Here is a 27,158-nt window from a genome sequence, read left to right as displayed (position 1 = left end):
AACACTGTCTCCCATAACATCCTCCTAGGCAAGCTCAGGAAGTGCAGGCTAGATGAGTGGACAGTGAGGTGGACTGTGAACTGGCTGAAAGGCAGAGCTCAGAGGGTTGTCATCAGTGGTGCAGAGTCTAGTTAGAGGCCTGTAGCTAGCAGTTTCCCAAGGGCTTAGCCCTGCGTCCAGTATTGTTCAACGTATTCATCAGTGACCTGATGAAGGGACAGAATGCATCTTCAGCAAGTTTGCTAACGATACAAAACTAGGAGGAGTGGCTGACACACCAGAGTGCTGTGCTGCCCTTTGGAGGGACCTCGACAGGCCAAAGAGAGAGGCAAAGAGGAACCTCATGAAGTTCAATAAAGGGAAGTGCAGAGAGCATGCACCCAGGACAAAATAACCCCATGCACTAGTACAGCCTAGGGGCTGGCCTGCTGGAGAGCAGTCCTGCAGAGAAGGACCTGGGAGTCCTGGTGGAAAACTGGTTGACCATGCACCAGCAATGTGCTCTTGTGGCCAAGAAGGCCAGTGGTAACTTGGGCTGCATTATGAGGACCACGGCCAGCAGGTCAAGGGATGCGATCCTGCCCCTCTACTGAGCCCTAGTGAGGCCACAGCTGGAGTACCATGTTCATTTTTGGGCCCCTCAATGCGAGAGAGACAAGGAACTACTGGAGTGAGTCCAGTGGAGAGCTACTAAAGTGACGAAGGGCCTGAAGCATCTTTCACAGGAGGAAAGGTTGAGAAAGCTGGGACTGTTCAGCCTGCAGAAGAGAAGTCTGAGGGGGTATCTTATCAGTGCGTGTAAGTATCTGAATGGAAAGTATAAAGAGGATGAGGCCAATTCTGAGGCAATGAGGCAAATGGGCACAAACTGAAACACAAGAAGTTCGACCTGAATGTGAGGAAAAATTTCTTTATTGGGAGGGTGACAGAGCATTGGAACAGGTTACCCAGTGAGGTTGTGGAGTCTCCATCCTTGGAGATACTCAAAACTCACCTGGACGCAATCCTGTGCAATATGCTTCCAGGTGACTCTGCTTGAGCAATGGGATTGGACTAGATGATCTCTGGAGGTCCCTTCCAGCCACAACCATTCTATGATTCGGTGATTTATGGAGGGGAAGGGAGCTCAAAGGTAAAAGCTGCTATGACTCAAAGCCATCAGCAGTGCTGAAAGCAGATGGACAGAAAAGACATTAGCAAGCCACTTTCTGAATTCCTTCTAAAAACACATATCAAATACATAACTTTCACCCATCAAGAGAACTAGTGCAGCCCAGGCTTTGATGCAATAATGAGAGTACAGACATGACATCTCCTTCAATTTTATTTTCGGCTGTGACTGTGCAAAGTTCCAAAGTCTACGAATGATGGCCATCTGCCTTACATTCTTTGGAGGAAAAGGGGCCTTGAGGATTTCATCCTAACTGGCTTTAACTGTTGTAAGCCAGAAAAGGTTACTGGCACCAAAAGGGTTCCGAAAACCATGAACCAACTCCAGTAAAAAAGCTTACTTCCTTGTAACTGACTTTGTTTCTCACGTGTATCCATATCCTAACACTGCAACTGCTCGAGACTACTGCAGGAGACCGTATGCAGGATCCATGGAATAGATATTTTTCCCTTCTCCTGTTCTGTGTATGGCATACTCAGCATAGGAAATCCACTACCATTTCCATTTCTCCTAGTCTCCTTTGACTAGGAGTCCTCATGCACATTTATCAGTGTCAGGCCCTAGGAAACTTATTGCAGAGTCAACAAATGGTACATGAGCCCCACCTATGAACAACCACTTAAGCACTACACCACCAAACACTGAGACAGTCCAGGACATTTCATGGATATGACAGCACTTAACTGAACATGTGGCAAAAAATAAAATAAAATAATCCAGACAGAACTCCGACTATCCTGGGAGAAGAAATCCATCTTCAAAGAACAGCAATATATAGAAAGACAGCTGTAAGTGTCTCGATCTCTCCCAAATTTCTCACTGTCGTGAGAAGCCGAAACAAATTCCACCTTTTAACTACAAAGAGAAGAGTTCAAAGGCTTGAGATGCAAAAGAAAGATCAAATGAACACTTTTCAACAATGAATAGAAGAACAGGAAATTCAACTGATTTGAGAGGAAGAGCAAAGATAATCAAGTGGACCTTCACCAGACTAAGACAATAGCTCATCTTCTTCAGTTAAATGAAGTAAGCATGATTGGCTTTATCTTCCACTCATGATCCTGTGGCCCTACTCAGTCATCCATAAGACAGCTGGTGGCTTGCCTTCCCAGCTTCTCTAAGACATGCCTGGCAATATCCCACATCCACAGCTTTGTCCCCTCCAGAAAAGGAAATGTGTTACTAGGTAACCAGTAGATCTGGTTACTCCTTGGTTGTTTATACAGTAGATTGCATGGAAGTATACAAGAGTCTCAAGGATGACAAAAGAGACCTTGCATGTGCTTTGGATCGTTCACAGTTCTAAGACATTTAATATGAAGACAACACTTGTTTGAAGGTGAGTATACAAAGAGGCTCTCCAATTCCAAGGGGGGAGCATTTGGCAAGAACAACTATGATTTCAGAGAAGAAAAAATGTGTTTCTATCAACATGGGCAATCAAATTGCCACAGCAGGCCATTTTGGATAATCAGAGGAACAATCCCTCCACAAGAAAGCAATTGTCACTTGGACAAATAGGTCATATAAAGTCATGGCTACACTATCTCAGGCTTGATGACAAGTGTGAGCTACAGGCCCTGATCCTGTTAAAGGACACCCCTTTTATTGGTAAAACTCATCCTCAGTTTTGTGATCCTTTAATCTGAAATGCTATCAGCATGACAGAACTCTTGCCAATATACATCAAAAGTAATCAACATAATAAAAAAATAAACATTCTTGACTGCAAAACAGAGGCAAAAGGAGCTCTCCAAATTATTCATCTTTCTGGAACACCACCCCCAACTGGAAATACAAAACTGCAGTGGCTCTAGCCAACAGGCAGACACTGGTCTCCTTTGAAACAATCAAGCAAAATGAACGTAATATTCAGGAGAGGCTTTTCAGAGCTCTGGGAGAATACAGTCCAAAACTTGGTTGCTCTCCTCTCATGAACAAGAGGCCAGAGGCCAGCAAATTCTTACATTTCACACTAGTTAAGAAGTGGGATCTCAATAGAGAAGTTATTCAGTTCTAGACTCTAATCATACACAAAAGGGTTGTTTTTTTGGGTGTGTGTGATCAGAATTTCATACTTCTTGTTAACAGCTAGCCCACTAGGTTTAAATGTGGCCCTAATACAGATTGGTAGAGTATTTCCATGAGGACAAGATAAGTAGGAGCCAGGCTGCACAGTACCATAGGTAGGTTTGTTCACAGTGAGAAAGGGGTAGCAGAACGTGTTTCCTTCAGCAGCAACTCCAGCATAAGCAGTCTCCTTCCTCAAAGTCACTCCCACCTACCCTTCCTCTAACCTCAACAGTGGTGGTACCACCACTTGTGCCAGCACAGGATGACCAATCGAACTTGATTAAAAAAAATAACCCAGAGAAAATGGTTATTTGCAACTGAAATCAGGTCCTCAAACTCATTTACCTGTTCAGCTGCACAGGTGTGCTCTGCTGGCACAACTGAGAAGAGGAATAAGGGCTGGGAACCAGGTTCACTTCATTTGGCACTATCCCAAAAGAAAAATTCCTGAACTACATTCACATTTCTAAAACTACAGAAGGGCTAAATTTCCACATGAATTCAGCAAGGAAAGTCACCACACACTCACAGGAATCACAAGCCATTGCTTAAACACTAGACTTAGGGCTTTAGCCACTCTCCCCAGAACTGTCAGCCTTTCACCTCTGACTGTAGAAGCAACAGGGAAAGCTGTGGAACACAGCATTTTAGAGCAGATCCATCCTGTTAGAAGGAGCACAAAGAAAGTAAGCAAGTAAAAGCCTAAACAAAACTAACGGGAAGAGCTGTCAAAAAAATGAAGCTGCCATACTAAGGGCACTAGGGAGCAATCCGGTCAGGACAGGTGGATAGGTTCTGTGTTCATGTTTCAAGCCTGAAGGAGTCACCAAAAAGAGAAGGGCAGAGCCACAAAGAGAACGTATTTCACACCAGATTTTTCTTTATAGATGTATAATTCAAGACAGACTCATTCATCCCAAGGAAAATGTCACTTCTGCAGGAAAGAAAAAATGAAAATCATTTAATCATCTGCAAAATGCACTCTTCTTTACAAGTAAGTCCATATACGATGCCTCCTTTTCACCAGCCTACTGAGGAACTTCAGCACTAGGTCATAACTGAGGAGTTAAAGAACATTTCCACTGGATGGGAAATGTTTAGCCTCCTCAATTTTTAAATTTCTAGCTTTTCCACAAGACTATTATACAGCAAATAAAGTTAATCTGTGGAAGTTGGTAAGTGTTGAGATTGATTTCTGACTCTCATCCTCACTTGAAATAATGCTGCCTCCAAACCGCAAGCCAAGACTGCACAAGAGATGCACTGCCTGTTCAATTACTGTCAAATGAGACCACCTAATGCCATCAGCACATAAACAAGTGTGTCAAACGTGACACACAAGACCTCAGAGTGCTATCTACTCTGTAGGCTATGTATTTACTCAACCCTGACCAATAACTCTTGGAAGTGGACCAGGCTCCAAACTAAAGGGTGAAATGAGAGAAGTAAAGATTAATATTCCCAGCAAGTACTACAGGTACCTCCTAACCCCTAAGCAAAGGTTAAGAACATCAGAGAGTGGTTTTATCGGAGTCCAATATTGCGTCTCCAACATCAGCTAATAGCAGATGCCTAAAAAAGAGCAGAAAATATTAAGTACATTGCAGTACCCCTTCCTCTCTCTGCCCCTCTAGTCCAAGTACTCTCAAGCCTTGTAAATCTGTGGCTCAGGGACACAGATCCACACTCTATCCACATTTGAACTTTCTAATGTCATTCTCTGCATTGCTTCTATGACTTCATCCAACGGTTCTTTGGATCTAGGCAAACTTTTACAGTCCACAACTCCCTGCATCAAGAAGGTTCACACACTCCATTTTCTCCATCTAAAGAACCCATTTACCATCAGCAATCATACTGCTCTTAGGCAAATTTTGTTCTGATCAATTTTGAGCAGAAGGGCACTGGGCACAGATCCCTCAGAAACTACTCCAATTTTACCTCCACCATGGAACTGACCACTTATTTCAACTTTGTGTTTCTCACTTTCAGCAAATTATTTATCCATACAAAGGCCATTATTGGATTACAGCTGCAAAGTTTTTTTTAAGAGCCTTTGGTGAGGGACTTTAGTAAAGTGCCATTGACTTTCCCTATACCTAGAAAGAAATAACTCTACGTACCACTACAAGGTGGGGACTGACCTTCTGGAAAGCAGCTCTGAGGAGAAGGACCTAGCAGTGCTGGTGGACAACTAGTTGACTATGAAACAGCAATGTGCTCTTGTAGCCAAGAAGCCCAATGGTATCCTTGGGTGCATTAGGAAGAGTGTTGCCAGCAGGTCAAGGGAGGTGATCCTGCCCCTCTACTCAGCCCTAGTGAGGCCACATGTCGAGTACTGTGTCCATTGCTCAGCTCCCCAGTACAAGAGAAGTCTGGAGCTACTGGAGAGAGTCCAGCACAGGGCTACGAAGATGAAGGGACTGAAGCATCTCTCTTATGAGGAAAGGCTGCAAGAGCTGGGCCTCTTTAGCCTGGAGAAGAGAAGACTGTGAGGGGATCTTATCCATGTCTCAACCATTCTGCGATTCTGTGATACTGATAAATGCATCCACTAGTGTCATTATTAAGAATCAGAATTTTTTGGTTTTAAGCTAATTTTTCCAAGGGAGATATCAAGCTTACTCAAATTTCTTAGACAACCTCTGGAACTCTGTTTAAAACCAGCATTACCCTACTTACTAATGATCACTGCGCTTTTTAATGAAAAGTTACATACCACTGTCACTTATTTCACCTTTGAATTTCTAGAACCTTTGGGTCAGTGCTGTCTGATTCAGATAATTTAAATACTTTTGCTGTTTTTCCCAATATTCTATAGTTTATTCAACTTAAAATGTATCCTTCAGCAAATTCTCCATTAAGAGAGGTTCCTATGCTGGTACTCACCAAACTCACCCACAGACTACATACTGAAAATGTTGATTTTGTTTTGTGAATGGGAAACATGCACAAGGTGAAATGATTTGCCATGTTTGAATGGTGATTACCAAAGCTGGAATCAGCAACATAGCCTAGTTCAGTTTCCCAGTTTATTAATAAATATATATTATATCCTGCCTCTTCCAGCTACTTTTCTAAGTGTATTAAAGCAACATAAAGTCAGTATTCAAGAAGAAGACAAGCTTTGAATCAAAACAAACCTGTCTCAGCAGGATAATGATGGCCTGACATTCATTCCTCCAGTTTCAAACTCAATAGTAACTATGAATGGAATTCCAGCTTTGCATATCAGGTATCTTTTTAAGCTACACAGAGAGCCCCAGAAATCAGTTTTATCCCCGAGATTTCAACTACAATATTGCCAATTTTTCTTTTTAATTAGCTCTAATAAAACAAGTAGAAGAGACTGATTTTGTAGGAGACAACAACTCAGTCTTAACAGGCCACAGAATTTTTACTTAGAGATGCTCTTGTTACCAATTTAGCTTTTCTTGGTTCCTCACCCTACCCATTACTCCAAGCAGTTCAGGAAGGAGATACAAGAGATAATCAGAATAGTGATGTCAGCAGTACCCGAATGAGCTATTATGGGAGACCTTGTCTACTGATCTGCTAACAGCCTCTTCAAACAGACCTCACACTCCAGGAATAGGAGAGTAGTGGTAAGTAGATCTCTGTCAGAAAGCAATTACTTTAGCTGGAGGTGAACTCATTTGTTTTTCAAGAATATGGAACTGCTTTTCAGGTCAGCATGTATTTTGCCTTTTATTCCTTCTTCAATACAGCTTTGTCCTCTCTGACCAGGATTTGAGGGCAGCCATCTCTCAAAAAGTGGGACTTCATTCTGATTCTCTGTAAACTTGTGCCTCTGCTGCTGTGTGACAGGGTACAGCAATAGTTAGGAATATGGTTCCCTCCTCTCCTTTAAGTTCCTTAGTTACTGAAACTTGTCTGACTAACTCAAGCTGTCAGCTCCGGGCCTAGTACTTTGCAGGCTTCTTTTAACATTTCCTCTTTCATTTTACATCATCAAAGTTCATACTGTAAAAAAGAAAATTGATTGTCCCCAGGAAATCAATGCTTCTGTATCTATCCAAGATAGACAGTTGTTGCAACAGCCAAGTGTCCTGCCCAGTCTTACTCCAAATAAACCATCAGTTACAGCTCCTGCATTTCCCTGTGAATCTGACAAATTTATCACCAGGCTCACTTCTGACATCTTCCCACTTCTTCCAATGTAACATAAAAAACAGCAGAAATTTTCTGTAAAATTGTTCCAAATTTCTGATATTTAAGCCCAGAAAAGAATACTTAAAGAAAGTTGGCAAGGTGTGGGAAACGTGCCAGACATCTCTGAATCTCTGGCTCATTTTGCTTCCACCTGGAATTTATTCACAAACTGGGCAGCCTGTTACTGTATCTCTGCCAATATGTGGTTACAGTCAAATATGTCTGCAATACAGGGACATATGTTTAGTTAAACTGATAAATTAAAGCACCCATTATTACTGGCTCTGGAAGAATAGAAAGCAGCTGGGCAAAAAAATAAAGGCTATTGGCTGATACCTATTTCATTCCAAAGAGGAAACTATCTACAGCTTTCCAAAACTACCACTCATATCACAAATAGTACCGAGAATAGCCTCCTAAAATATGTTATTTCTAGTGGTCAACAAGCAAAATGCTTCAGGTTTCAATACAGGCACTGTCAAAATACATACAATTCAATGCTTTCTCTGTTGTACAAGTGCTACCTTTGCTTATGCAACCTACAGGAATACGGTAGTTCTAGTCACAATTAATTCATAAGATTTTTCAAAATAATTCAGATCTGACAAGAGGACTAAAGAGCATCAAATTAAATTACTCCAGAGAATCACAGAATCATAGAAGCAGTAAGGTTGGAAGGGACCTCTGGAGATCATCTAGTCCAACCTCCATGCTCAAGCAGGGTCACACAGAGCATGTTAGGCAGGGTTGCATCCAGGTGGGCTTTGAATATCTCCAGAGAAGGAGACTCCACAACCTCTCTGGGCAACCTCTTCACTGCTCTGTCACTCTCACAGTGAAGGAATTCCTCCTCACATTCAGGCGGAACTTCCTGTGGTTCCCTTTGTGCCCATTGCCTCTTATCCTGTCACACAGGGCAACTGAAAAGAGTTTGTCCTAATCAACCTTGACACCATCCCTTCAGGTACTTGCACACATTGATAAGATCCCCCCTCAGGCTTCTCTTCCCCAGGCTAAAGAGGCCCAGCTCTTGCAGCCATTCCTCAGGGGGTAGATGCTCTAGCAGATGATCATCTTTGTAGTCCTACGCTGGACTCTCTCTAGTAGCTCCATGTCTCTCCTGTACTGGGGAGCCCAGAGCTGGTCACAGTACTCGAGATGAGGTCTCACCAGGGCTGAGAAGAGGGCCAAAATCACCTCCCTCGACCTGCTGGCAACACTCTTCCTAATGCACCCAAGGAGACCATTGGCCTTCTTGGCCACAAGGGCACATTGCTGGCTCATGGTCAATTTGTCATCCACCAGCATTCCCAGGTCCTTCTCTGCAGAGCTGCTCTCCAGAAGGTCAGCCCCCACCTTGTACTGGTGCCTAGGCTTATTCCTCCCTACGTGCAGAACTCTGCACTTGCCCTTGTTGAACCTCAGGAGGTTCCTCTCTGCCCAACTCTCCAGCCTGTCCAGGTCTCTCTGGATGGCAGCATAGCCCTCAGGTGTATCAGCCACTCCTCCCAGCTTGGTATCATTAGCAAACTTGCTGAGGAAGCACTCTGTTCCCTCATCTAGGTCACTGATGAATAAGTTGATCAGGATGGGACCCAGTACTGAGCCCTGGGGAACTCCACTAGCCACAGGCCTCCCACTAGACTCTATGCCACCAATGACAACCCTTTGAACTCTGCCTGAATGCTTGAAACAGTTGCTCTCTATTCACTCTCCCTATTTTGCTTATGACAGTGTTGAGCTCTGCCATATTCCTTTCTATAAATATTTATTTTTTGGATGAAGTGCCTTGGTCTGTCCTCTCACTCTTCACATGGAAGACAGCCTACATCTTTGATTATTCATGATGCCATTCTTCATCTTTTTCAGTTCTGTGTTATTCTCAGGAGGAACAAAATTGCACTCAATATTCAATGCGCAGATCCATGATGGACGTGGCACAGCAAGGACTCCTGAAATAGTAGCACTAATTCCTAATATCGGTTGGCTTTTGATCATTAGTATCAAGCTGATGTTTAGAAATGTTTAGCCTCAAACTGTCCCTTCTTAAGAGCAAGCAGTATTTCAGGGCCCACCATCATCTATGGAAAATATGGAGGCCTTTTCTCCCACAGGCACCACTTCATATTTGTCCACACATACTTGTCCACATCAGTCAATTTATCATGTGGTCTCTCACTTCTTCTTGTATTGTATCTCAGATAGCTTTATTTTATTTTATCTTATTTTTAAACACAAGTAGCTCAGTATCATTTGAATAATTTATTAGGTGTCAAGGCTGTATCCCAAAGTTTGCTTCTAGGACACTGGAATTATCTCATTTCACAGTAAGGGAAATAATCTGTCCTGGATATCGTGCTATTTAACTTAGTCAAAATATCTGCACTACAGGGTTGTAGCGAATAGATGAAATAAAGCCAGATGATACATATACTGCGACAGGCAAAATTAACTATTTACATTCAGGAAATGTCTAGGAGTCACAATAGGCCACTCTCTAAATCACCAGCCTAATGCTCAGAGGTATCAAAGAAACAAATACAGCATCAGAAATCCTTAGAGAACAAGTAGTAAACTAGTCAGAGAATTTTCTGTACCACTGCACAAAGTCAAGATGCTCACATACATTGAACAGTGTGAATAATCACCCCCACCTCAAAAATAAGAAGTGAACTAGAGAAGGGTAGCAGCAGAGATCACAGCTATGAAATACCTTCTCCGTGGGGCTCTAATCACAGCTTGATCTGAATAATAGGTAACATCATAACTTACATGTGAACAGGGAACAGTTACTCATGAGTTTCTCAAGTAAAAGGGGCTAATGAAACGTTACATAGGAAAATACTAGCGAAATGACCACAGACAGATAAAACTTGACAAAACTTAAAAGAAGGGTTTTTATATTTTTTTTGAAATAAACTGTGAAACTCTCTGCCACAGTGTTAGATAGGCTAAGAAAAAAAATGGGCTCCCCACAATGGAAAAAACAAATTCACTGATAATAAGTAAACTGTCTCACTGACCTTCAGACATCTTAAGGCACGTGGCTGACAAAGAATTAATGGAATCAATGCAGGGAATGTGTGAGGAAGAAAAGGAACTTGAAACACTATTAAGACATAGGAAAAGCGCCATTTGCAGGAATAGCAACCTCATGCCCTCATACATTGGGGCCAGAGGGAAAGAAATCTAAACTTAGAAAAATGCATTTAGATTTAGAAAGGCAAGATGTGCTACTCTGCCAAAATTAAGACACTGTTGGTCCACCTGCAACTGTTCAGCAGGATAATCAAGATGCCACTTGCAGCTACCAACATTCCTTCAATTCTGAACATCAGAGACTTGAGATTTAAAAACTCATGGGGCAAGAAAGGAATAACTTTCAAACTGAAATAAAAAACAATTCAAAGTAAAAGGACTTCAAGAAGAGGAGAAAATGAATGGCCAAGAAAAACACAGTAGAGTGAGCTGAAAAGGACCAAACCTGAGTTTGGACAAGCAATCCAGAACAGTCTAAAATCTAGAGGCCAAGATCCAGGCTGAGTAAAAACAGACCTGTCTACTGGTTGTACAAGAAACTACAAGACACATGCACTTGAATGAGTTCTGCTAGGCAACAAACTTTGGAATGAACTGACCTTTTTACATGAGAAAAATCACTGTATTGGCTCATTTCTTACATGCTTTCTTATCTATCTACTACTACTGGTTATAAGGTAACTAGGAAACTACACTTCAGTGTGGATCTTATGTGCTGTTGATATTTAATCTACTTCTGCATTATGATAACCTGATTGTTTTCTTAGAACCCTGCAACTGGTTAACAATTCATATTAGTATGGCAAGTTCACAAAAGAAAAAGTCTGCCAAAATCAGTTGAAACTTGGAGTTCCAAGAAGCAGCTGATAGAATACTTTCAGTAAAAAACTAAACAAGTATTACTATTTCTAAAGGAAGTAACACACTTAGTCCAAAAAGTGTCAACATTTGGCTTTTATGACCCTTCACGTCCGTGTTTCTTGATGTACCAGGAGAATTTCTGAGTACTCCTCAAAGGAAAAAAAAACAGCTTTCACCAAGTTGTTAAATCTGGGCTCTCCTTGGCAGCCTCCAATGCAAACACCAATATTCATTTAATTTGGAAATTCCAACTATTAACACAAGCTGGCCTGACAACTTGAAAGAATAAAATGCTTATTGATGCCTTTGAAAATCCTTCAGAAAGTGATTTTTTTTTTAGAGCGCAATCCTAAAGGCACTTAATATGTTTAAAAACTAAACATGTTAAACTCCCCTCATCCATTACTGAAATGCCAACATACCTGTCACAGTTAAAAATACCGAAACTTGAGTGTGTTCTGTTTTTCCTGACATTTACTTTACTGTCATTTCAGAATCCTCTGCATCAGGAACAGTCACACATTCACACTTTCCCAATGGGCTCCATCTCACAGAGTAATGATGTTCATGAAGCTAAACACTTTCCTCCCTCATCATAGTAAGCTATAAAATCTTAATTTTTTAATATTTCCAGTACTGGACATAGGCAGAAACCCAACTGGCAAATTTGGATTTTTACACTTTCTGTAAGTGTGACTCCTAAACCGAGGTTATGTCTGTACTGAGCAACAGTGCTAGAAAAGCTGGCTCATAACCTAGATTTCTCAACATAACCAGGAGCCTGGCACTCAGCCACATGTCTACTCTTGTGGAGTGATGGGACTCCAGGTAGTGTGGAGGCACCCACCTTCTGCCTAAAAAACATCCCCTAAGGTCCTCTTTCCCATAGTTACCTAAGAGAACCATTACTCTTCTCCTCAATTTTGGCACAAACTTAAGTTCAAGGGACAATGCAGATGAAGTACAAAAACGTTGCCTCAGGACCTAAAAAGCAAGTGCCTTTTTGTACGCTATAAACATATCTTTCAGCAAAGGTATTTTTCAGACTACACTTACATTTATATCTAAAATCAAGTTAGGTATGTGCACACTACATTTCAAACACTCCCTCCGGCATGAGCTTCAACCATAAAACATCAAACAGCAGTCTAACACAGCTCAGGTTTCCAAAATGAAAAATCCACCAGCATCCTAAATTCTGTTAGTCCCTCCTGTTCTGTTTTACCAGAAGTGAGCTCTTCTCTCCTTACACATTTTTAAAAGGATTTCATTAATCTGCACTGAAAGAAGTTTTGTAAACCATAAAGAACACAGGACTGGATTTTAGAGACCAGGCTCTTTGACACTTATGTTACTATCCTGCACATGACAGCCAGCTTCTTGTCATCACACAGACCCATGTATAGAGAGCTTCTTGTTTGACTCGCCCTTACTTTAACCCCTGCCACACTCACCTCCCCTGAATAACTGTATTTTCCTTTCAGGATTTGCCGATATAAACGGGTGCGGTTGTCATCTTCAAAGGGCATAGTGCCACTGAGGAGGATGTATGAGATCACACCCAGAGCCCACATGTCCACAGAATTAGTGTAGGGCTTCCTGACCAGGATCTCAGGAGCTATATACTCCGGGGTCCCACAAGTGGTTTTCATCAGGCAGTCGTCTCCCTTTTTCCGAGCACTTGCCAGTCCAAAGTCTGTAATCATGATTTTTGAATCTGTTCCGGGATGGTAATACAGCAGATTCTCTGGTTTTAAGTCCCGGTGCGTTATACCCAGTGTATGTAAGTATTTGACACCATCCAATACCATCTGCAGCACACGTGTTGCATCTCTCTCAGTGAAAGAGCCTTTAGCAATAATTCGATCAAATAGTTCCCCTCCAGTAGCCAATTCCATCACCATGTATACACGATCCTGGGTCTCAAACACCTCAATCAACTGGATGATATTGGTATGCCGGACCCGTCGCAGCACACTAAGCTCTGACTCGCACACTTCTCTCCCCTCCCGATATTTGGTTTCTATCATCTTGATCGCATAGGGCTGCTTGGTAGCTTTGTGTTCCACCCGCACAACACGGCTAAAACTTCCTCTTCCAATCAGGGCTTTAATGTCATATTTTGCTGTCACTCTGGGGTCAAATTTAGCACGGTATTTAGCCACCTTGTTCCTGCGGGGCTCAGGCTGGTCCATGTGGGTAGGCAGGTTGTTTCCAGGATATGGGTTAGTATGATGTGGAGGTGAGGGAGAGCCAGCTTTGATGACAGCCCCACAATCATCCTTGATGAAATGTTTGTATATGTCACTGTGGCCTGTGTAAGGTTCTACTTTTTTAACCAGATCTAGGTGCACATCTTTGGGGGGTTCAGGAAGCACTTTGCTTGTCCCACAGCCCATCACTGAACGCTGTTAATTCCCTATCAAGGCATTTTCCCAGGGCAGCATCAGCAGCAACCACACCCAGGGCAATTCCCACATCTGAACCTTCAAAAAATAAACAAAACAGAACAGAAACAATAAATCACCACAATCAGCAAATATCTGTTCTCTCCAATCATGTTGTTACTATAATTGCCTGGCCAGTTATTCCCGCAGTATAATACCTCATATTATTCTTCTATATCCACATATCTACGTGCTTCACTCTGCTGGCTCTCCCTTTGGCTTATTTTTGGAATGCTTCACTCATTTACGTCAATCATAATGCTGATCATTCCTGTCCATCCAGGTATTTTCGAAACTTGATCTCTGTACCAGTCATTAATTTGATTCAGTTTGACTTCTTCAACTTCCAGAACTGTAATTAAAATACCAATTAGGACTAGATGTGGAATAAATCCTCCAACACCTTAAATGGTACTTCAGTCCAGTTCCTAACTATCCTGTGTTCTAACTCATAGCTCAAGACATTTCAGGCAGATGATGGTGATGGTTCCAAAAAGCAAAGGAGACCATTTCCAAACTTGGTTACATGCAGCTGAGAAGGCAGCCCAAGATTCATTTGCTATCAGAGTACACTAAGCTGCTGCACAGTCCAGAGAACACAGAAGCTCCTAACTAGTCTAGTACAAGAATGGACCAGCTTAGCACAGAGAACAAACTGTATCAGGCTTTGAACTGGACGGCGTAAGTCAGCTCACATCTGAGATTCCAGCTAACAGAGTTGTCTCTCAGTTACAATGCTGGAGGCAAGGAAGACTGAGACAGATGCACGCTTGTTTTAAGATGCATTTTAACAGTACTGCATTCCCTCCAGAAAGAAAGGCATTATTTATCTGGAACAGCTTTTAGTTAACAATATATCCATGCTTCAAGCCCTGAGAAATTAAGGTGGGCTTTGATGTTTTCTTACATCCTGACTCAAGATCTGAATGCCCAGCTTTGCTTTCTTTTGCATCTTCAGGTACCAAGCAGTGCTTCTGTTTTTCCATATGGAAACGCATCTACCTACCAATGAGGAAGCAGAATTTGTACCCTCTATTCCAGACTACAGCAAACAGAGGTCTTTTGTTCATCATACTGTATTCTAACAGAATCAAATCAGCTGCACTTCAGCAAGTCTTTATGTGCCGATTATAACAAGATGACTGGCTAGGAGAGGGAAAAACTGCCAACACGCATTCTGGCAAATAGCCTAGCAGTTTTAAGTGTCTACTTTTTGGCTCAGACCCCATCAATATGGTGCCTGAGCATTCACAGAAGATTATGGGAAAGCTGTTAGCCTCAAAATGTAATCATATATCTTACCATTGCCAAACGTATCTTCACTCATTCACCCCTTCTCTACTCAATATCAGCGCAAACAGCAGAAAGGGAGGGCCAGTTTGTCTTCCATCAGAAGAATTACAAGTGGAAAAGAAGTAATTTACAGGGACATCAAGCAGTTTAGACTACATTCAATCTGGAAAGAAAGCAAGATTTTAGTGAATCTATTGTTCAGATACAAATTTAAAACAAAACACCAACACAGAAACTTCTTTTGTAACACCTCCTGGCAGTACTGCAAACTCAAGTACACCAGTCGTATATAAACATGCCTATATTAGGGTACAAGCAGCAGAAATAAAGACCAGCTTCATAGAAAGCTTAACCAACATTTGAATTTCACTGAGGGCTACTTCATACTTGGATGTTCAATTAGATCCAGGTATTGTGACAATAAATAAAGTACTATTGCTAGTTCGGAAAAAAAAAACCTCACATGGACAGTTCTCACCCTTTCTTACCTAACTCTTAAAGCATGTTAGGTTAACACAGAAGTGGAATAACATCATTCACAAGCAAGATTTTACAGAGTAATTCCACATACAGAGTAGCACTCTTGTAAAATGTTTCAAAAGTAAACAGTAAAAAAGATCAAATGCTGACCTAAAAAAGACTATATTAATCTGCTATTGCTAATAATTTCACTTGAGACCAGGCTTCAGCTAACAATTATGCCAATAACGGCTCTTCCTTGTACACTTATACACATAAGAGTCTTAGCATGGCAGTCAAGTCTACAGAATCTCAGAGCTGTGTACAGAAGCCAGGATTGGCTAAGCCCTAACTCCTCAACTCCCTACCAGTACAGGCAGAAATGGTCCTGTGGAACACTACCAAGTGTTTGGGGGAAGAAGAAACAAATGTATTAAAGAAATGAAGCATTACAAGCCCCTCAAAGCCAGAAATCATTTGCTCTGCAGGTACCCAAATCATTGGGAAATGACAGCATGCTTTAGCTACATTTATAACTGGCGAGAAGGAACATTAGTTTTATGCCCCAATATCTACCCACTTCTTTCCTTAGATAACTGGCACATTACATGTTGCTGTTCAGCAAAGCAACACCTCAGTTCCTGGTGATTCAGAAGGATCCATCACATCTTGGAAAAATCAGGCCCTTAATGGTTCGATAAGCCACACAGGGGTGTCCCTGTGGATAAGGGGCATCAGTCATCTGAGGGATTTACGTGAGGCCTAGCAGGCCTTTCACTGTCTCTTAATTCACAAAACTTGAAGCTGTAGAATTCCATATCACCACAGAATGCCCATGCAGAAAGTTGAAAACTTTCTGTATTTCAGTGTTAAGTTCTCTTGACACTAAGAAAATACAAGAAATGCTCACATGCTAATCTTCAAATTATACCTATGCCAAAACAGCACTATGTGGAGAACTTTCTGAAAGCCTTGCCTTTAATCTTACTAGCAAATCTCAAATGTACACCTCATTGCTTCAAATAAAACTTGCCCAACTAATTGGACAGCAGTGTAGCCCCCTGTGGTCTTTTGCAAGCTTCCAAGGACACATTTGTGGACTTGGGGTTGATGTAGCCCTTCATGAAGCTGTGCCAAAGCCTGTGACTAGAGGAATGGGAAGGATAAATCGCAAGTTCCAAAACGTGGATCATCCCGCAGCTCATCCACATCTAGACCACTTTTCCACCATTGCCTCCAAGAAGCAACCCCGCAGCAGGACTGCACTGGCCCGAGACTCGGCCCCGGGCCCGTACAATGCCCGACGGCAGCCGCCGGGCGTCCGAGCCGCCCTCGCCTCGCCACGCCTCGGGCAGCGCCAGAGCCGAGGCGTCGGGGCCCACGGTGCCTGTGCCGCCGCCCGGGCCCCGAGGGCAAGCGAGGGCTGCGGCTCCCCGGGCAGGGCCGCCAACGCCCCGGGAGAGGAGGGGAGCGGAGCGTAAGGAACGAGGAGAGGAACGAGAACGGGAACGGCCACGGCCGCCGCCGGGCCGGGCCGGGCCGAGGCGCAGGCGGAGCGAGAGTGACTCCAGACACGGGCCAAGCCCCACACTCACCTCAGCCCGCTCCGGCCCGACCCGTGGCGCCACGCCCGCCTCCCGACGTCAGCACCGCGCGCCGGGGCCGCGCGCCGATGGGGCGGGATGGCCGCGGCTGCCGCCGATTGGCGGAGAAGGTGGGCGGGGCCGCGGCTGTAGGGGGTGCAGTTCCGCCGGGGCCCGCGCTCAGTTGCACCCCGCCGGGGCTCCGAGGGCTTTCGTTCCTCGGTCCCACGTACCCCCGCGCCCCTCACATACTTCAGCCCCCCTCCGCAGCCCTGCCTGGCCCGGGAACCCCCTTGGCCCCGTGTACACCAGGACCCGCCTGACTCCACATGTCCCAGAAGCCCCTGGCACCACAGGCCCAGCCTGGGCACCAGCAGCCCTGTCAGCGAGGCCTGGTGTGGGGCTCTTGGGCTGATCCACAGTGCCTGGCACCACGCGGGTGCACTGCCCTGACCTTGGGCCCCAGGCACCGGCCCCCAGGGTGCTGTCCCCAGCCAAGGGTGACTACCAACTGAACTGCCAGCTTCCCCCAGGGTCCGGGCATGTGGCTGCCACTGAGTGTTGACTGGAGTGCAAATGTGGCGGCTCCTTGCCGCCTGAGTGGACCATCCACTCCACCCCACGATGAGGGCCGCCAGGGCCATGGAGGAGGTGCCACTGTTCACCAAGTGGCAGGGGCCTGAGCTGCAGGCCCATGGAATGAGGCTGAGCTCTGAAGCTAACAGGGTCCAGTGCACATCAACCCCAAAAGAGGGCTAAACTTGCCCTCATGAGCCCCTGGACCTGTTCCTACCCATCCTATGTGTGAGAAACAGCAAAGAGCCCAAGGGGCATAACTTTCCACCTCCTCATACTCCTGCTCATTGAGGGTAACTACAGCGACCCAGTGCCCAAGGAGGGAAAACTCTTGCCCAATTTTTGGAGTCAACCAAACCCAAATGATCCTCCAAAGCAGACTGAAAATGCTGCTCCCCACTGAGTAGCTCTTAGGGACCCCCACATGGCTTTACTTAGCTGTGTGGAATCAGAACATATTCTGGCAAAACCTCCCCTTGCAAGAAAGCCACCTGGAAGAACTGAACCTCTTTGGCAGTGAATCCCGGTCCCTCTGGGCTAGCGATTGTGCTTGACAGAATAATGAAGTCCATTCCTTCTTCCTTTCATTTCCCTTACTACTAAGCGTCACGAAACCCACACAAAGCTTGTTTGGTAACTGCTGATGGACTTTCTTCCTCTTATCCTTTTCCCATCCTTAAACCAAGTATTCCCTGTTGCAGTTTTAGATGACCTGAAAGCAGGGGACAAGATACTACATCTTATTGCAGAGGTACACCTTATTACATAGATGTTTCTGGTACTCATTACTCTGGGGAAATGTAAACATGACACTGTCAGGCTTGTGAGCTCTTTGGCTATTTAAAATGCATAAGAAATGATACCATAATAAATAAAGTTATATCTGCTGACATATGCTATTGTCATGATCTTTTCAGTGTTATACAGACTCTGGTAGATAAGGTAAGTACATATAGCAAGTGACACATCTGAGAAGGGGTGCTTAGGCTGCACACAACAGAGCCGGTGTGTTGTACAGGGCTGCCATCTGTTTGTCTTTTACACTAATGACACTACAGTGTCACAGTTTCAGTCCTTTAACTCTCTGTCCCCTAACTTTCTTCTGGAGGCTGGTTTCACAGGCTTTTGTCCCTGGCACTGTTTCTGTGAGGTGGATTAGCCTGTGCCTAAATGTAGTATCTTGAGCATGTTCCTGCTAGAGTTGATCTCATCATTTTAGACAGTTTCTCAGGATCATTCTGAATCCTTGTCCTGTCCTTCCAGGTGACTGCAGCCCATTGCAGCTTGGTGCCACCAGCAAATTAAAAAACATGCACTTCTTCATCAGTCAGACTGTTAGTGGAAGTGTATATAGCACTGAGTCCAGGACAGACAGCCTCACATTATTTACATCTGCTCTGACAGCAGTAACCACACTCCAAGGATGGATTTCCTTAGGGTTTTGCATCTTCTGTTAGCAGTTTCCTCACAGCTTTGTTTCCCGGTTTATTCATGAGAACATCAAATAAGGCAGTTATGGATCTCCATCACCACCACTAATTTCCAGTACAAAAAAAGTCAAAGAACCAACACATATCAAACACTTGGATCAGAACCATAGACTTCTGAGAACTTCTATCAGAGTGGCTCTTTCTTGTATTATTTATACTGTGATAGTTCTTGGAGGCCCACCAGAACCAAAAGAACATTACACCAGGCATGTGCAAGAAGCCAGCAGTATTCATCCTGAACACTACCCAAGGAGCAAGGTAGGGAGGACTTGTAGCTCACTGCAGAAGATCAGGTGGAAGTATGAAGTCTTTGGAGGAGCTGAAGAGTAGGTAGAGTAGTCACAGGTCTCGGGGAATAGTTCTCTCTTCTACACAGGTGCTGGTTTTGGCACCCATTTTGAGTTTGGGGACTGTGTCCATTGTAGAGCCCTGAGTAAGAAGAATGGTTATGGATCCATCTGGTGACGGATCATTCAGGACTTTGTGGATGTGGGTCCAGAACTAGACAGAAAACCTGCTTCATGTATAAGCCAAACTGCTGTGAGATGAACCACCTCTGACTTACGGTCAATTTTTTGTGTTGGTCCAGAGGGGAAAAGAGCAAGGCCATTCTGACAAAGGCATGGCTTTGGGGGTTTAATCTTGAAATGAAAACTCACCTGGAAAAAAAAACTGAGGAATCCATCATTCAACCTAGAGTCATTTTTCCTAACTACAGCAAGAAATATTTTATTACCACGATAAATGTTTTGTGTGCTGGGGTCCAGGGATTATGAGGGTCCTAGGAGCAGAGCAGTTTCTGCAGACTCTGCCCCCACCAGGGTTTGCATGCTTAGGCTCCTAGCCAGCTCTGCCATGGCATGACTGTAACCATGGAGCAGGCTGCTGGGACACAGACAAGATGTGAGACAGAGCCAGGTGAGCTGCTCAGCACTCCTCCTTGGGCCTTGTCTGAGCTGCATTGCAGCCATGCCTATGCTTACCCATGCACCCTGCTGACCTTTCTCTCTCCTACAAAAGGGGACCAATAAGGGGTTTGGGGGGAAGTTCAAGTCAGCCAGTTCTTGATATGCTCATACAGAAGCACTTATATGTGGCCATGGGCTAACGGCTTGTTTTTCTGTTGCCTCCTGCTGAAAGGGATGTTGTTTGTCACGTTCCTTATGTTTTCTTGGCTGACCTTCACCTGTTTCTGCCTCCTCACTTTCAGTATTTTGCTTTACCAAAAGAGGATGCCTCACCCTGCTCCTCCTTCCCTACCCCTTCAGAAATCCCATACAAATGCTTATACCCCAGCCACCTTCTCCAGCAGCCCTTCTCCATGTGCTGCTGAAGGAGGGCTCTCATCCCTTCCCAAGGTAGCCAGCTGAACCCCCTGGTCTTCTCAGCCCTGGGCTGCTTGCTTTTCTGAATCTCTTCCCACACTGTAATGGTTGGAAGGGCCTGGGGTCCCTATGAAGCTATGGGACAAGACAAAACAGAGCTGGGAGCAGGCTGGATTGGCGAGAGGGTGGTGGGGAAGTGGGGGATTGTAGTGAGTTGACCTCAAGTGACATGAACTGTATTGCTTCAGCGCTGTGAAAGGCTGTTGCCACGGGACAGCAAACCAGGCATATTCCAGAGTCACTTCCTGGGGCTGGGAATACTGTGGGCATAAATGAGAGTGATGAGGATTACAGTTGCTAGACTCTGAGGAACGTGTCCCTGTGACCAGCCCTCCAGAGCTGGTAGGAGATCTCTCTCCTTTTCCCTGAGGAATCTTCTGAAGCCAGGCAGTAGGTAGCCTGCTGGGACCACCCCACCAATGCCAGGTACCCAGAGAGGTGGTGAATCCTCCCTCCCTAGAGATATGCAAAACCCACCAGGACAAGGCCCTGAGCAACTTGCTCCAGCTGTGACATTAACCCTGCTTGGAGTAGGAGCTTGGACTAGAGCCCTCCAGAGCCCCCTGTGCTTTGATACATATGCTGTGATCCAAATCCTGAGTTTCACTAGGGTACAGTGAGCCATAATTTCCTGTAGGCTGGTGGAAATCACCTGCACCTCCATCACCTGGCTGGGCCAATCATGCCTGTGCACTCCCAAGAACTGGGCAACTCTCCATATAATATTACAGCCCTACCAGGGCACTGAGGTAGTTCAGGAAGCCCACTGCTTTGTGCTCTGCCAGGTAAAAAATCCTCAGTGCATGAGATAAGGGTCTTTCATGTGCCATCAAATGGACCTGCAGTGATGCAGGAAATCTAGATTGCATCTGAGCCACGTTTTAGACCCAAGTGGCAGTGAGCCCATAGCATCAGTGGCCAGTCTGACCCATCGTGAAAAGCAGCCATGATGGGCCTGGTTTCAAGGACATCCCAACAAGGCTGAGCAAAGGTCAGAGAGGAAGGATGTTCAATTAAATCTGCTTAAAAAAGAAATCCAACTTTCCATATGCCTCAGTGGAGAAAAAGCCCCAAAGCTGAGCGCATTAGGGTATTACAGGTGCCAGGCTGGGGGCTGAGCACTCTCCCCAGCAGCAGAGGTGACTCCAGCTCAGCTGTTCCAGCTACATCTAACCCACAGGGATTGAGGTTGTCTTTTCATGTTCCTTATTGGAAGTTCGACATTTGGCTGAACAGAAGTCCCTGTGTGAGCTTGGGTGGAGACTAGCCCTGAGACATTGCATCCTCCAGGGTACGCACAGTTCCCACAACTTTATCTCTCCGTTCGTACCCACTGGGTGCTCATCAGGGAGACACCACCAGTGTAACAGACATCTTTTCCCAGCCGCATGGCCTGGAGATGCATCCCCCAGGAAAACAGCACTCCTGGATGAGGCATTCATTTCAGCCCAGCCCCAATGCATGGGGCAGACCCTGGGCCAGATGGTGTGCTGGAGCGCTGGCTAATGCTGCAACACTGGAGGCAGCTCGGCCCATTACAACAGGTGCTTTGCCCGTCAGGCCATGGGGAGGCTGGGCCCTGGGGTCCGTGGCAGCATGCTGCAGGCACCCAGGGCTCAGCAGCAACAACTTTTGGCCGTGGGAGGGGATGAAGCCATCCCATCTCCACTGCCCCTGAGATCAGCTGGGACATGGAGGAGAGGACAAGGAAACACTGAAGCAAAAGAGAATGTGGAGCACCATCCCCTTGCAGCATAAAGACCTCCAGGCACAATTTCAAACCATTTGTCAGACAAACTGATGTTGGTTTGCCACAGGGCAAGCCCATACCTGTCCCCACAGAGAAAGAGGTACTCATCTTTGCCAGGAGGAAATTCCCTGGGTTACAGAAAGGAGAATTAAAATATTGAGTGGTAGAAGCAGAAGATGACATGGCTATGAGGTAGGCCCTCCCATCTCAGTGCCATGTGCGGTGTCTCAGTCACACAACTGACTAAAATAGTGTCACCATCTGGTTCCAGCTGCCCAAGGATGCAGGAGCCTCTCCAGTCCCTTCTGTGATTACAAAAAATGAATTTATGCATCAACTCAACCTAACTCTCCATTTCTTTATCTTTTTCTTTTTTTTTAATAATTCAGGTTTGTCTCCTAGAAAACAGAAAGGGAGATAATGTCTACCAAGCATTTAATCTTCTGACCAAAGAATAGCAGAGAGCAAATTAGGATCTACTCCAATTAATTTGCCTTGATGGGCAAAATCTGGAGAGCAGCCATATCTGGGAATTAAGAACAAAAGCAGGGAGTGTAAAGTAGGTCGCTGGAGTTTCATAACCAGAGCAATGGGTTTTCACAGCATACTGGGTGCTCTGAGGTGCTGAGTGCTGTGAGACTCTGTCCCCTCGAACCAATCCCAAGGGTGAGCTGCAGATGGCCATGGTGCTACCTGGAATATTTACCTGCCAAGGACCAGGAAACATCAGAGCTAGGTTTGACATTTCAAGGAAAAGGGCAGGCAGATGTCACAGGAGCACCAGGAGGCTGTGTCTAATGCAGGGATGGAGCAGATGGAGGCAACGTGCTGGGGAAGAGGAAACCACCGCTAGCAGCATGATCTCTGCTGGAAAAGCAGTGCTTGGGAACACCAGCCAGCCAGGCAGGCATTGGCAATTACTCCTCCACCTGCACTGTAGGGGAGAAATCCCTCTTTAACATCCCATTGCAATGACAATTTTCAAAACAGCTTCGGTTAAAAAAAAAAAAAAAAAAAAAAAAGTGGTTTTTCAATGCCCAAGCTGATGCCTTTGTGGCTAAACAGTGTGAAATAAATTGTACAGATTTACTCTTTAATTTCAGCCTGTAAAGTGATTTTAAAGACAGTAAGAGGTAGATCGTTGAAAAGTTTTTGACTCTGGAGGCTGGTTCCTGCAGTGGCACAGGTATGTGGCATGCTACACACTGTTCCCATAATACCACACCACAGGCTGTGACAATCCCACCCATCAGCTTCATAGTGCAGTCCTACAAACTAGTAACTTGGTGAGAGAGAGAGCTACTTTGACTTGCAGCACTGTGGTGCCTTGTTCATCTCTTGGGCTAGATTGGGAGAATAATTTCAGGACACTCTTTTTCTCAAAAGCATTTACCACATTTAGTAAATGGAGATTTGGTCCTGCAGGAGGTCCTAGTGTTGGCCAGATCCTGCCTCATCCTGAACTGGAATGGTTTAGCAAAAACACAAGAAATATTTAGTGTCAAACAATCAGAAGCATGTCCATTCCCAACAGCCGCGTGCTCCAGGTCAGTGGGTTTGACTGAAGCAAAGCTTGATGTATGTCAGAGGGGACAATCATGGTGATGGTCTGGAAGAGCCCCCGGTCACCTCCAGCCACCCTAAAAGAAGGCAATGAGGAAGCAGACTGCAGGGACTGGCACACAACCATCTCTTTGGGTGGCTGCTCCAGGCCTCTCAAACACACCACTGAGGGAGAGCTGTCGGGGTGTCAGGTGTCATGTAGCCTGCAGGCGGCCGCCTGGCTGGCGCTTATCCTCTTAGCTATCCTGCAGGGATCCAGCACTAATTCACTCTTAAACACAGGATTGTCAGAAATTGGAAATGAAAGAGTAGGCAGATTATCCGCCCGGCGGCTGCTTTAACCACAGGGACAAGGCAGCTGCTGGGAAAGGACAGCCAAGAGGGGGCTTTGCCCCGCTGAACTAATGCCACAGGGACCTGGCCCATCCTAGGGCTCAGTAACAGTCCCCCAGCAAAGACTGCCCAGGCTGGGGCATGGCAGCCAGGTTGCCCATCATAGTGCTGCCATGTCCACGAAGAGGTGGTCCATCTGTGGCCGCTGGTATGCACCCACAGCCCATCGCCACTTCTGCCTGTGCTATATTGTGTCCTTCCCAGCCAGCAGCTGTGAGTCATCTTCCCAAACGCAGCTCTGGGCTTGCTAATGAAATAAATAGCAGGTTATGCCTCATTCATAGTAACTAAATGTGCTGGAACTGCTGGTGCTTTTACTGAAAAGCCTTTAAACCAACAGATGTTAGACTGATGTCTGCCAGGAGTAACGCTGGCCCAGCTGATCTCTGTGCAAGGTGAGTGATGCGTTCCCAAAGCCTATCCCCGTCCTACGTGGGGCCAGGAGAGGCCTTCTGATAGCAGGTAATTAGTCTTACTTCCATAGATATATCAGGCATAAAATTCCAGGGAGTATTTACTGGCCCACAACACAGTCTTGCATACTGAACACCAGACCAATGTACAGAGGGGGACAACTATATATCTAAGTGCATAACTGTAGCTGCCTGAGCTGTGGTTCCTGTAAAGATTGTGTCTCTCATAGTCACGACACACTTCCACAAAAAGATCAGACTTAGAGGGAGGAGGTTTTGCAGTTTCTGCAATGAAATAAGCAATAATTTTTTTCTTGGCTCAATAAAGACAGTAATAATTGGATTCCTCATTTGTATACAGAAGACTTCCAGATACAGGCTCCTAGGATAAAAACTAGACTGCTTGTGGAAGCTGTTGGACTCTTACATGCAAAACTTTGTGCTAAGAAATATGAAAAAACACAGAAAAGAGGATGCTAGCCACAGACAAAGCAATAGAAGTGCAGTACAATGTATTTAGAGTCATTGACATAGCTGACCTGAGTGCAGCAGCAGATTAAGCAGCGCTGTCTTCTGCGATTGATCCTTAGCTTAAAAATCATAGCTTTTGGTGTAACCAACTATGTTAGTTCCTCCTTGAATCAAGCAAAAAGAAAATAAGGGCTTGATTGAAAGGAGAGAAGTTTCCTTTTGGACCAAGGATGCCTCAGAGCACAGAGACCCCAAAATATGTCCCTGGCACTTGTATCTCCTTGGTACTAGCTCCAGGCAGGGAGCGGATTTGCTGAGAAAAAAAAAAAACACTGTAGGAGTATTTTGGGGATAGCCTTGAAGTCAAGAGGGGAAATCAAAGAAACCTGAGTGAGTTGCTTCTCACTGTAGGTAGCTACTTTTCTCATTATTCCTTTGAGCCTTGCACAGCAGAGAGGCTGTCACTGGGGCTCTGTGACACTCACCTTAGCTGAAGGATTTTTGGCAGTCAGGACACTATTGCATTTCTCAAGTTGGATGCAATCTCATGTACTACCATTACAGATCAATTCACCTGCTGCAGCTGCAAGGAGCCTCAGAAGTGCGCCAGCACAAAAAAAGTGATTAGTGCAATCAGCAGGGATTGGTCATTTGCAAATTTAGTGTCCTCTTAGTTGGCAAAAGAGGTGGGGAAGATGAATGTTTCCTTGTAAGCAGAGGAGGTCATCTTGCTAACCTGGGCCCAGGGGAACTGTTTTGCCATGATGGTTTTTAGTACGTCAGAAAATCCTGAAGTTCACATTGGACCAGCATCAAGGAACCTGTGCTCTACAGCTACTCTCGCTGATTGACACAAGAAGTTAAATTCCAGCATTTCATCTCGATTTAGCTTCGGTGTGACTCACTTCAGAGCTGGGGCTGAGCTCAAGCTAAACCAGCTAGACCAGTTGGTCTAAAAAAGACACATTTCTTCCCTGCAAATCTCAAATTCCTTGATGCCCAAGGAATTAACATGTGGCAAAATAGGACTAAAGTAAGAGAGATAGAAAATGGGAATTTTTCAAAAAAATGTATGATGCTGCTGGAACTGTACATTAGCATGCAAGCTAAAGGCTGCAAAAAAAAAGTAAAATGCATGTGCCACATTTTCCTAAAAGTGTGCCTTCAAATAAAGAAAGCATAGTCTCTCTCTCTTTACTTCATTTATGTCTAGCCTTGAAGGCAGCTGCCTTTCAGGTTCGCCCTGGGGACTTTTATCCTTGGGCATGAAGGGCCCTGAAGTAGCACACACGGCCAGATTCCAGGGTGCAGCAACTGGGAGCTCTCCAAAGGCTTGGAAGCCCAATTTTGACATCCAGGGTGAGAGAGGTCCTGGCTACTGGTGCCAGCAAAAGCATGAACATAGTCTCTGGCTTTCCTGGGGCTTGGCGCCTGGCACAAGTGCCTCGGTGGTATCCTCAGCCTAACGTGCGTCTGGCTTTAGGGAGCATTCCGGCTCATGCAAGTTAGAAGGCAAATTAATTACATTAGGGGCCAGCATCATTGGAAAGCCAAATCAAAATCCCAGCAAAGCCCTTAATACCCCTTGAGAGGGAATGAAAAATCTCTGGTAATGCCTGGGTGTGTGCCCTGTAGCCAGTCCCACCAGTCTGCATGACCTGAGTAGCTTTTTGGCTGCCCATCCATGCCCTCTACCCTGGGCTTGAGTACCCTCAGGTGTCCTGCAGGGCTGCCAGGGGACACCTCTGGGGGAGCACCCCAATGCCAGCCTGTCCCAGATAGGGGCTGCAGAGGCTCCCCTTCCATGTGCTTGCTCTTTTCACAGCCTCTCCTGTCCCCCCCTCCCTCTGGATCAGGCAAAGGAGCCCCTGCTCTGGCCACCAGAGTTCAAGGAAGTTTTTCCCATCAGTGCTGCACTCCCTGCAGCAGTGTCCAACACCCTAGGGAGCAAACAGGGGGCTTGAGGAAGGTTGTGAGATGGACCCAAAGCAGAGAAGCTGGAGAAATGTAAAAGCATC

General features: G+C 45.2%; 1 protein-coding gene across 2 annotated transcripts in view; it reads right to left on the bottom strand.

Annotated features, from left to right (window-relative positions):
• Nucleotides 1-17,159, bottom strand: part of PSKH1 (protein serine kinase H1) — a 55,103-nt gene extending 37,944 nt beyond the window's left edge. Inside the window, exons 1-4 of one of the 2 annotated variants that reach the window (XM_062586196.1) lie at nucleotides 17,112-17,159; nucleotides 15,067-15,220; nucleotides 13,923-14,116; nucleotides 12,772-13,803 (exon numbers count right to left, since the gene is read on the bottom strand). In XM_062586196.1, the coding sequence (XP_062442180.1) occupies nucleotides 12,772-13,716 (945 nt within the window). In that variant the 5' untranslated portion in view covers nucleotides 13,717-13,803; nucleotides 13,923-14,116; nucleotides 15,067-15,220; nucleotides 17,112-17,159. The remainder of the gene's footprint in view (nucleotides 1-12,771; nucleotides 13,804-13,922; nucleotides 14,117-15,066; nucleotides 15,221-17,111) is intronic. The other variant, XM_062586194.1, reaches the window with a different exon arrangement.
• Between the last annotated feature and the right edge of the window lie 9,999 nt (nucleotides 17,160-27,158).

This window comes from Rhea pennata, chromosome 13 (assembly GCF_028389875.1).
Source record: "Rhea pennata isolate bPtePen1 chromosome 13, bPtePen1.pri, whole genome shotgun sequence".
Taxonomy (NCBI): Eukaryota; Metazoa; Chordata; class Aves; order Rheiformes; family Rheidae; genus Rhea; species Rhea pennata.
The sequence above is the reverse complement of the archived record's forward strand: the minus strand, read 5'-3'. Positions and strand labels throughout refer to the sequence as shown.